The following is a 12,361-nucleotide window of genomic DNA, read 5'->3' as shown; positions in this document are numbered from 1 at the left end:
TGAAATGTTGGGCTTACTGTGACTGCGTCTTCCAACTGCCACATTAAAAGAAGTATCTTCTCTGCCATTTTATCATTTTTTTAAAAATTACATTAAAAAAACTATATTCAGTATGTCCCCGATGGAGTCAAACTTAGGATCCCAGTAGTCGAAAGCACTTATCCTCAATATAAAAACAAATTTGGAGCACCTTACTGTGCTAGCACTGTCAAATGTCAGTGCAGATATTCTGATCAGGAAATCAACTATGGCTTAACATGTCATTTTCATCTCATATGCATATGTATTATCATGGAAGCTGCTAGTGAATGACAAAATATTCTCATTTAGGAGTGTTTAGTGATGTCTGAAAACCTTGTACTGTCATGGGTAAGCTCGATGGGCAGAGCGAAACAACATGTTGGGGGCGTGGCCAGGCAGGGTCCAGGGTGAGAATGCAACTTGGCTGATCTTGTTCTGATGTGGGGCTCCCGGGACCTTTAGCTCTCGTCTATCGTTGTCATGAGTGTGGGCAGGCTCCTTCCTGGCCAGCACTCACAGCACAAGGCACATGACTGCACTTCCTTGTAGCCTGAGTGGCTCACATACACACCATTGTTAAGAACTGAAGTAGAGCACACTTGAGCTGCATAGCATTTTGTGTTCATGAGCTTTGTGATAGTTTTGTGGAAACTGAAAATGCTTTTATTGGTCCATTTATATATGTCAATTGGTCAAATCTATACCATTCTAAGGCATATATCTGGAGAACAGACTGAGCCTACTAAAATAAATAAATTAATGAATAATGTGTTTAGCGGCTTAAATAATTTTTTTAAGGTAATAAGTCCCATATTTTAAATGGCCTTTCTGCTTCTACTTTAAGAATGCTGCAGACAGTGCTGAAGCTGAATTAGTGTAACCATGACAACCAACAAGTTCAGCTAAAGATGCATCTTTAGCATCTTTAAAATATAGCTAAGAGCCCTTCTAAAAATAGTTGGTTTGTTTCAAAAAGCTTTCTCTGCAGGTGTAAAAGACAGTTCCTGTTAATTGCTAAAATTATTGCTGTCCGTGATACTTTTTTTTTTTTTTATTTGCACTAACATTAAAGTGGATGTAAACCCGAAAAATTTTTTTTTTGTTTTTTTTTTTTTATATCATACCGTAGAGTATAAGACTTCCTATCATTTGAGCCCAGTCTTGCCACACAGAGTTAATTCATCTCTGAGCAATCCTCTTTTATTGTTCAGTGAGAGAAATCTTGACAAACTGAGAAAAACTTTGTCAAATCCTCCCCCTTGCTGTGAGTGACAGGTGATTTACATCTCGTACACTAGCCTAAGACACATGCATTATTTTTTAATTCCCTCCCCCACTCCTTTCTTCAGCAGCTCTGCAAGGATTGGCTGTTCCACACCTCACCATGATTTGGCATGCTGAAGTCATGTGGTTAATTTCCTGTCTTTTCACTGGATGTTAGAGATCATAGGAGAAGTTCAGTGTAAGAAATACACAGGAGAAAATGCATATTGACAAGGGGAGTCTACTGACATCACGACTCCACCCACCGAGTTCCAGACAACAGACCCACCCACAGAATATGCAGTTTTTCGGGTCTCATAACAGACAGAGGGGGGACATTTGACAGGTAAAGATACATGCAGGAGGCATGTATATCCTTATAGATAACCCCTATGGCAGTAGTTTAGAAAGGATGACATTGGGTTTACATCCACTTTAAAGTTTTCAGGACAAGCTTTTTCTTTGTACCTGCTTCTTTTAAGATTCAAGCAAGTACTGCTTGCAAATGGAAAAAAAAAAAGTATCACGGACAGTACTCAAATGTTTTTCTTTAACAAGTTCACTAATATGGCTACAATCACCTTATGCCTAAAAAAGATACTGTATTTAATGTTTGTGCAATGCAGTATAAAAACTATAATAATTTATTTATTATTTATTTATTTCAGGTACTTATATAGCGCCATCAATTTACGCAGCGCTTTACATATACATTGTACATTCACATCAGTCCCTACCCTCAAGGAGCTTACAATCTAAGGTCCCTAACTCACATTCATACATACTAGGGACAATTTAGACAGGATACAATTAACATACCAGCATGTCTTTGGAGTGTGGGAGGAAACCGGAGTACCCGGAGGAAACCCACGCAGGCACAGGGAGAACAAGCAAACTCCAGGCAGGTAGTGTCGTGGTTGGGATTCGAACCAGCGACCCTTCTTACTGCTAGGCAAAAGTGCTATCCACTACACCACTGTGAAGTGTCTTAGTTTCATGTTATAAACTAAGCATCGATCAGATAGGAAAAAAATATACATTTTGGTTGACTTATTGCAGAACTGTATGTAATGAAACTCTGCAATAGTGTGGTGTGATATTTACCTAACAGAAGTGATGTCCTGCTGTTACTTATAACAAACAAGTACATATTGTCTTTTAATAAATTGTTATATACAAGGTAATACTAAATAAATAAAGAATGGGGTGAATGGCGCTCCCTATTTAGGGGGTATGTGAACTTTATGTGCAACACCAATGCCACTAGAACCACTGTGATGATATACACATAATATAATGAAATAAATAAATAAAATAACCCCCTATAAACATATATCTATGTCCAAACTAATCAATCAGTAAAGGTTAAATGAGTGAAAAATAAATCAAGCAGTTAAAATTGAAATATAGGTGATCAGTAATACCATCAATTATATAAATAAACCATGCCACATGTAAACTGAACTAATCTGCAGTACTAGGCATATGTGCAATACGTGCCACCCTAAAAAAAAAAAAAAAAATTCAATAAAAATGTGAAAAAGTCTGCAATACTCCAAAAAAATTGGTTAGCAAAAAAGAACAGTCTGGTGACTCTTGTGCTCAACTGTGCATCACAGCCTCTGCCGCCATAACCAGGAAAGAGAGGAGCTGGTGAGTGGGGGGCCATAGGGGGAGCACAGAAGTCACCATTCAATTCTGAGCACAAGAGTCACCAGACTGTTTGGAACTTTTTGAAACAAATTATTTTTTTGCTAACCAATTTTTTTGGAGTATTGCAGACTTTTTCACATTTTTTTTAATTTTTTTTTTTTTTTTTTTTTTTTTTTTTTTTTTTTTTTAGGGTGGCACGTATTGCACATATGCCTAGTACTGCAGATCAGTTCAGTTTACATGTTGGTGGCATTGTTTATTTATATAATTGATGGTATTACTGATCACCTATAGTTCAATTTTAACTGCTTGATTTATTTTTCACTAATTTATTTTTAATTCTTTATTTATACATACTAGCCCCCTCGTGGGTCTATTAGGGGAGGCTGCATACCTTCTCTCTTTTTTAGCCCTAAGCGCGGAGTTTCTGTGTTATTTGTTACAAGGTAATACTAATTGGTGAAATATGTTAATATGTATTACAGCACACCACTGTTTGCACTCTTTGCACATTGTTACTAAATAATGCCCCGATTTTTTTAAATACAGTTAAAAGCATTAAATGGCTGTGTACGTCATGCACCATGATGTGTTGAATGGTGGACTGAACACATTTCTGGACTGCAGAAGGCCTCCCGCTTTGATGGAGCTGAATTAAACTCTACCACCTTCCTACTGAGCAATCTATGCTTTAAAAAGTAGCATTGAGCTGATATCAGCGCCGATACTAGGCATTTGCACGAGTACTTGTACTCATGCAAATGCTCCGATACTAAAACCAATACCTTCAAGAGTCTGGTGCAATTTCGTTTAGCAGTTCGGGTGCAAATATTTATCAGCTTCCTACCCGCCCAACATCATATCACATCGTCGGCTTTGAGCGGTGATATCTGAATGATGCCTGCAGTTACAGGCATCATTCAGATATCTTCTTTTTCAGCCAGTGATTCCCTTCACCATAAGAACAATCATAGCGGCTGTTTAGCTGCTCAATTGTTCTTACAAGCGATGGGAGGGAACGTCTCCCTTCTGCCGGCCTCCGGCTCTTCTCCCGGCTCGCCCCTGAGATTGGCGAACCGGAGAAGGAACCGATCAGCGCCAGATGATGACTACAGAGATTTCCAGCGAGCTAGATGGTCTGCGAAGTCTCTATGATTGTTCAGAGGCCGAGCGTGATGTTATGACGTCACGCCCAGCCTCCGCCTTTGAAAAAATGCCGCCGCTTCAGCTGGGAAGCCAGGATCTTTTTTTTTTTTTTTTTTTTATTATTTCAGGCTTCTCAGCCTTAGAGATGAGATCTGGGGACTTATTGACCCCAGCTCTCACTGTAAAGAGGACCTGTCACGCATTATTAGGGATGATTACATTCCTTGTAATAGGAATAAAAGAAAAAAAAAAAAGTTTAAAGCGGCCCCACGTGCTCGCTTGCAGAAGCAAACGCAGGCATAAGTTGCATATGAAGACAGTGTTCAAACCACACGTGAGATATCGCCGCGAACGTTCGAGCAAGAGCAATAATTCTAGGTCAAGACCTTATCTGTAACTCAAAACATGTAACATGTAAAAAATTTTAAAGCGTCGCCTATGGGGATTTTTAAGTACAGACGTTTGGTGCCATTCCACGAGCGTGTGCAATTTTGAAGCATGGTATCTATTTACTCGGCGTAACATCATCTTTCACATTATACAAAAAAATTGGGCTAACTTTACTGTTTTTTTTTTGTTTGTTTTTTTTTAAGTGCATGAAAATGTTTGTTTTTTTTTTTCAAAAAAAAAAAATGCATACAAATACCGTGCAAGATACGCCATTTTATTTTCTAGAGTCTTTGCTAAAAAAAACATATATAATGTGTCGGGCTTCTGTGTAATTTTCTAGCAAATAAATGATGATTTTTACGTGTAGGAGAGAAATTTCAGAAATGTCCTGGTAGGCAAGTAGTTAAAGTGTATGACACTGGAAATTGTACTTGAACTGAACTGAAAATCATACCAGACACTTTTTCATCCCAGTTCAGGTGCGATTTGCAGTGTCATGCACTTTAACAATTCGCAGCTGAACTGCTAAATAAAGGGCACCGAACAGGGCTTGAAATTGTGCTGTGAACCCAGGCTAGGTATCCGTGATTAGTATCAGCGAGTACTTGAGAAAAAGTTTCGGTATTTGTCTTAAAAAAAAATAGTATCTGTGCATCCATATTAAAAAGTGCACTCCTGTGTGGCAGTCTAAACGGATACCAGTTACTATGCGATTCACATGCCTCATAAAGTAAACAAACTTATTTACCTTCCCAGACAAAGTCAAATCTTCATTTCTGTCTCTCACTTACATTTAATATTTTTTTTGAAAGCAGAGTCCCTGTAGAATCAAGTGGTGGCTGTTGCAATTTTTTATGTCACACAATATTTGTGCATCTGTTTATTAAACAAATTTTCAGGAAAAAATACACTACATTGAATTAATTGTTAAAATATAATGATTCTGTTTCATTGAGTAAATAGATACTAAACCTGTCAGCACTCAAATTGCACGTACTTGAGGATTGGCGAAAAACTACGATACCTAAAATGTTTCTTAGGCATCGCTTTCAAAGCCTTCACTGTTATCTTTGTAGAGCTAATTATAAACAATGGCCCTAGAAATATTGCTCTCCCTCTGACATTTGTGCCGATACTTCACGTGTAATGCAATCGCTGTTTACATACACATGCGGGACCTACGTGCTCGGTTGCATTTGTGTGTATGCGTGTGAGTGCTTTTATAAAAAATAAAACATTTTAATTACATTTATTTTAATGCATTGCTATCATGATGGGACAACTGTGAAAACCCTGGGTCAGATTTTAGCTCTTCCCTTTGCTGGGGTTGATTTACTAAAACTGGAGAGTGCAAAATCTGGTGCATCTCTGCAGAGAGACCAATCGGCTTCCAGGTTTTTTTTTTTTGTTTGTTTTTTGTCAAAGCTTTATTGAACAAGCTGAAGTTAAAAGTCGATTGGCTACCATGCACAAGTGCCCCAGATTTTTCACACTCCAGTTTTAGTAAATTAACTCCTTTGTGTCCATGTTGGAGCTGAAATTCTGCTTACTTCCTGTCTCCCTCACCACACTGGGCATGCGGGAAGATTTTCCGACTCGGACAAGAAATTATGTCTCTGATGATAAGGATAGCCAAAATAAAACGTGTATAAAGTTCTAAACCTAATCAAGAAATGCATCTCCCATGGGACTTGATGGCAGTCAAACAATATTATAACAACATTGATTAAAAAAAATTGTATTTATACAAAAGACTTAAAATATTTTTCCATACATAAAAACCTCTGGTCTTGAAAATATACAGAAACGTCCGTTGATCTTCCAGCTTGGAGTAACAGCAAAGTGCACCATACATGTAACAATATTAGTTGCCACCGATTCTTCCCAGCGTGTTTCAATTGCGAACAATCTTTTTCAGGGGGGATCAGGTGGAACATGCATATATATTCAAAATGGCGATAGACCAGGGCTTTTTTTCAGCGGGAACGCACTGACTGCATGTAATGGCAAGAAAAGCTGGGGTGTGTTGCCGGGTCTATTGATTGGGGGATCTATTCTAGTTGGAGGTGATCTATTTTTGCAGGAGGGTCTATTGTTGCTGAGGATGTCTAATGTTGCTGGTGGGGGACCTATTGTTGGTGAGGGTGGGTCTTATATTGCTCTGGGGGTCAGATGTTGCTGGGAGAGATCTACTGTTGAGGGAGGGATCTATTGTTATTGGCTGACGGAGAGTCCATTGATGCTGGCTGCGGGGAGATCTGTTGTTGCTGCCGATAGTCTGTTGTTAAAGGGGAAATTTTGTTGCGTATGGTCCATTGTTGGTAGGGGGATCCATTGTTGCTGGCGGGGTTCCCTATTGTTACTGGCTGCAGGGGATCTATTTTACTGCTTTTCTAGCTATCATTACCAAATTGCATACAAATTACTAAGCACCACAAAATGATATGTGGTTCTGTATTCGTTAAAAGGGGTGAGGTACTGGGAGGTGTGTAGGGGGTGGAACCAAGGAACAGGGCTCAGAGGTGGGTAGGGGCGGAGACAAGGGGTGACTCTGAAAGAGGGAGTTCCCGCACCTATTCTCTGAGAAAAAAAGCCCTGCGATACACAATATACAGATATAATGCATATATAATTTAGAACCTGTAGTCATAGAAAGGTAACTTACATATATGAATAGACCAGATTGGTAAGAGATAAAATTGCTGCAGCTGATCTCCAAGGGGAGGGCAAAATGTTCTTCCCACAGGGGTCAGGAGAAAAAGCCCCGGGGGGCAGGCCCATTGAAAACAAAAAGCCCACCTAATTTGCCATATTGTGTGTATATAGGCATGTTCCACATGATACACCCCTGAAGAAGATGGTTTGCAATTGAAACACATTGGGAAGAATCTGTGGCAACTAATATTGCTACATGTATGGTGCACTTTGCTGTTACTCCCAGCTAGGGGATCAACAGATGTTTCTGTATGTTTTCAAGACCAGAGGTTTTTATGTATGGAAAAATATTTTTAATATTTTGTTTGAATTAACTTTTTTCTTTTAATCAATGTTGTTATAATATTGTTTGGCTGCCATAAAGTCCCATGGGAGATGCATTTCTTGATTAAGTAGTTGGGGGCGGAGCAGTCTAAAGTTCTAAACCTGTTCTTTCAACAGCAACAAAAAAATATTCTCCAGCTCCTCGTCTACACAAGGGATTTTTTTTTACCTACTACTGTCTATGCTAACCTAATCATGTGCTTAAAATCTTTTTGAAGTTTACAATCTTTTGTGTATATTTTGGCACTTCTCAATTCGTTTTTTTGTCCATTTTATTGATTTTATTAACAGCAGCTATGCAGCCCACAGAATGTCAATTGCAGGGATCTTGAAGGTCGTCATTCAACTCCATTGCACTTTGCTGCTGGTTATAACAGAGTTTCTGTCGTGGAATATCTACTGCACCATGGTGCTGATGTACATGCCAAAGACAAAGGGTAATCGTGAACTCAAAATGTGTCGCTTGTTTTCTCTGCTTGTTATGTCACTATATTTTGCTCATGATTGTCATGGAAATACTGTATTAAACTCTAAACTTCTATGGAGTATATTGATAACGTTAATTTGCAAACACCTTTCCTAGTGCATTTATTGAATATTTGTCCTTGTTCAGTTTTCTCTTAAACCATAAATATTTTAAAAGGATCTATAACCTCATTACCCTGGAGTCCATCACTCTTGATAGTGACATATTTGAGGATATTGTGCTGGTACTGATCCTGCATTAACGATGTGGTGCATTTGTGTGAGAGCTGCGTTGCTAATTTAAGAAAAAACACATTCATTTGCTTATACCTAAAGTGTGCTGCAGCAGGGTGTGCAGCACACTTTAGGTATAAGTAAATTAGTGCAAATAGAATGCTGCCTGCCTCATTTTTTCAAGCCACGCCAATGTGTTGGCGCGAACTGACACAATAGAAAGCAAGGTTTCTTTCCTTGCTTATGCTTTTGGACTGCATTGGCCAACACGTATGGTGTGAACAAACACATGGGATGTTACAAAACATCTTTTTCTATGCTTTCATTGTACTTTCCTGTCCATAGTAATCCCTATAAATCTTCCAGCTATTTTTCATTCAATGTTTTGCTGTTCTTCCAGACCTTTGAAGTAAGATGTGCATTGATCAATGAAACTGAAGTATATTTAGGACTGTACTATTCTCTTCCTTTTTTTGATTGCTTAAAGGTTTTACTTAAAAGATAATCCTATTGTACTGTCTTTTTATTAATGTTGTTAACAATTGTCTCATTGAACAGAGGTCTAGTTCCGTTACACAATGCTTGCTCTTATGGACACTACGAAGTAGCAGAGTTATTGGTGAGGCATGGGGCTTCTGTCAATGTTGCAGATCTCTGGAAATTTACTCCATTACATGAAGCTGCTGCTAAAGGAAAATATGAGATCTGCAAACTTCTGCTAAAGGTAATGTGATATTAGCTGTGACTGCTTGTGGCCAGCTTTGTTGCAGTACGCTTTCAAATATTTTATGGGGCCTTTCATTTGTAGCCTTTGAAAACACATTAGAAAGCCGAAAGCATAATCTTTTCTGAAAAGGTTGTATTTGTAAAGTAGGCTTAAAGTAGAATTCAGGACCTTAGTGGAATGAAAATAGGTAAGTATATACCGGTACATCTTTTTTACACAGGAGGAGGGTATATTTTTAAGGTAAGTTAGGTTTAAGCTGGAATTCTACTTTAATAAAAGAAAATACTGATTGCTTAGCTTTTTATCTCGTTGTAAAGACCAAAATGTATTTCTTTTGAAAGCCTTGGAAAGAACAAATTATACATTCCATACCACACTGTACTGTAGAGAACACAAAATGATGGAAATAAAAATTGACGGAAGCAGTTTAAGAACAGATTTATTGTAGGTAACAGTAATGCTAAATATCAGTCAGATGTTAACGTTGAAGGTTTTCCAACTCTAGTACCACTACAGCTTTATTACTGTCTTGTATGCCACACAAATACACATTAAAGTTCGAAAGTCAGACATAAAAAAAACAAATGAAGAAAGCTGTATTCAATAGTAAATCATTACATTTATTTTTGTGCAAATGCAATTAGTGTAAGTGCTAGAATTTGACTTGATATCAGCCTCTTGCTCCCTTGCACAGACTTATGGAGGTGGGCAAGGGACAGGCCTTAGAATCTAATTTGGCGCTTACAAATGCGCTGACAAGGAACATGTTGATAGGAGGAGAGAATAGAATGAATAAAGAGGAACTGTCCAGCCACAAGGCTTTAGGGTGGGGAGAGGACACCAATGTATTGCTGAATGGTAATATAAAAAATGTTATCATCTATCTGACTGTGCTGTATTATGGGGATATGCAAGTCTCAGGACTAGATGGACAGAAAGTCCTTTGGCTGAATAACACAATTCCCTTTTATGTAGTTAATTTGTGCCTTTAAATAATAGCCTACAGTTCAGCTGATGCCATGGTGTATGCCCTTCATATTCAAGATACTTCCAGAGAGGAAGACTTTAAAAAATGAAGCCCTCATGAAAGCCTCTGTCACTAAAGAATGTAAAAAAAATATAAGCCCGTGAAAGCATGTTAAAGGGGTTGTAAAGTAAAAACCTTCTGTGCGTCAGCTACCCGCCAGACCCCCCTTTTTCTTACCTGAACCTGATCATTCCAGTGACGAGCACGAGCCCAGCAGCTCCAGCCGCTGTCTCTGGTCCTAATTGGATAGATTGATAGCAGCGGGAGCCATTGGCTCCCACTGCTGTCAATCAAATCCAGTTACATGGGGGGCGGGGCCGGGTCCTTCGGTCTGTGTCAATGGATGCAGCAGCGGGACTCTTGCGCACACCCGCATGGGTAGTCCCATGGAAAGCGGCTCTCCGTAGGGACACCCGATGAAGAGGAGGAGTGCAGTCGGGGCACCCCAGAAAAGGAGGATCGGGGCTGCTCTGTGCAAAAACCCTTGCACAGAGCAGGTAAGTATGGCGTTTGTCATTTTAGAAAATAAAACGAACCCTTACAATCGCTTTAAAGGCGAAGTCTACCTTTTTCCAAAAAATAATAAATGCACATATATTTGCAGGGTAAAAGTGTGCATAGCAAAGCATTACGATTATGTTCTGTGGATCTTGGGTGCAATGCCATGCTTCTACAGTTTCTTCCTTCAGTTCACTGTTCATAACGAAGTATGTACTTAGTTATTGAGTTGAAGAAAGTGTCAATATTCTGAGTGCAGTGATCACTGGACTCGTGTTCCATTGAGAACTACAAGTCATGCTGTCATGGTTGCAGACAGGACTTGTGCTTCAGAGAGATCTGTGAATTAATGATGCGATTGTGAGGTTGCGAGGGGAGAACCCATGCACACTGTCACAGGCAGGGAAGGTTTGGGGTGAGGTCGCATTTTCCTCATGTTCCACCCTGAATAGCCTTTAATGGTACTTTCTATGACTGTTGCAAGTGATTTAAATGTTTGATTTATTGCAGAGCCATACCTTTGGTTAGACTCTGTAGCCTGTAGCAATTCCAGTTGTGTTCCTTTGTTTCACACTGCACACTTTGGTTCCACTTGCCCACCACTAATGTGTTCCTGCAGCTCTGACACATATAGTCTATGCTGAATTTACAGTAGAATGCATCTGTTAATGAGGGGCAGCATAGATGTTTTACAATAGCTAGCAGCTTTGTATTTCAGATCTAGGTCCTGGGTTCAAATCACAACTGGGGTGCTATCTGTATAAAGTTTGCATGTTGTCCTTATGTGTTTTTACTCAGTTTCTCCGAGTGCTCCAGGGCCTCCTTCTATCCAAAAACATACTACCGGTATTTTGAGTGGTAGGGGAAATTGTATTGTAAGCTTCTTCAGCTTCCAGGGACTGATTTGAATAAACCAAAAATACATTTACTTGTACGAAGCTTCCAGCAATGCAGTCCAAATGACAGTATGGCTTTAGCATATGAGCATCGTGACACATGCTACATTACTGTAGAGTGATGTATAGGTTATCAGTACATTTTTGTTTCTGTGTAACCTTTAGTATTTACGTTATAAAGCTAAATGCTACATTAATGCATTTATGTATTCATTAAAAAATGTATTTTAAAATCTAGTGTAAGTGCCTGAAACTGTTTTGATAGCAGCCTTATGCCATCCCCTTGTGTAGCAGCACTCAGCCTGGAAGATGAAGGGCCAGCAGTAGAAGCCAATCAGGCTCTTTAGGAGAGTGTGTGTGCTGACAGCGAACATGCCGTTTGGTGCAGAGTGAGCAGAAAAATTATCTCATGATTGTACTGCTTTTCTTTTATGGTTCATGGCCTGTTTACACCATGTCCCTTAAGTTGCATTTTTCTGCAAACCACTGCACATGTATTGGGTACACAGGGTGCATAGAAAACAACTGTTACATTTCATACATAAAGCCATACATGCACGGTGTTTTTCCAGTATTTAAAATGGTCAGTGTTTGCTTAGGGCTTTGTGCACATAATTTATTACAAGTATTTACAGAGACAATTCACCCAGCTCTTTACATATTGTACATACGCAACAGTCCGTGCTCTCAAGGATCATACATACTAAGGTGTCTACCTCACATGCATACAAACTCATAATAGGGCCAATTAAGACAGGGGTCAATTGACCTACCAACATGTCTTTGAAGTATGGGGGAAAACAAAAGTACCCAGCCGATAACCACACAAGCACAAGAAGAACACTTAAACTCCATGCAGATTACACAGACATACCTTAAAGTAATACTAAAGGCAGTTTTTCTTTTGTTTAAAAATAACAAACATGCTATACTTACCTGCTCTGTGCAGTGGTTTTGCACAGAGCAGACACGATCCTCCTCTTCTCGGGTCCCTCGCTGGCA

At 39.1% G+C, this 12,361-nt stretch overlaps 1 protein-coding gene across 2 annotated transcripts in view; it reads left to right on the top strand.

Annotated features, from left to right (window-relative positions):
- TNKS (tankyrase) overlaps positions 1-12,361 on the top strand; it is a gene marked incomplete in the record, with an annotated part of 313,626 nt that overhangs the window by 242,846 nt on the left and 58,419 nt on the right. Inside the window, 2 exon segments of one of the 2 annotated variants that reach the window (XM_073598540.1) lie at positions 7,807-7,949; positions 8,770-8,935. In XM_073598540.1, coding sequence (XP_073454641.1) covers positions 7,807-7,949; positions 8,770-8,935 — 309 coding nt within the window. 2 annotated transcript variants of the gene reach the window in all.

Source organism: Aquarana catesbeiana, linkage group LG01 (assembly GCF_042186555.1).
Source record: "Aquarana catesbeiana isolate 2022-GZ linkage group LG01, ASM4218655v1, whole genome shotgun sequence".
NCBI lineage: Eukaryota > Metazoa > Chordata > Amphibia > Anura > Ranidae > Aquarana > Aquarana catesbeiana.
Note: the sequence above shows the minus strand (reverse complement) of the source record. Positions and strands in the feature narration are given on the sequence as shown.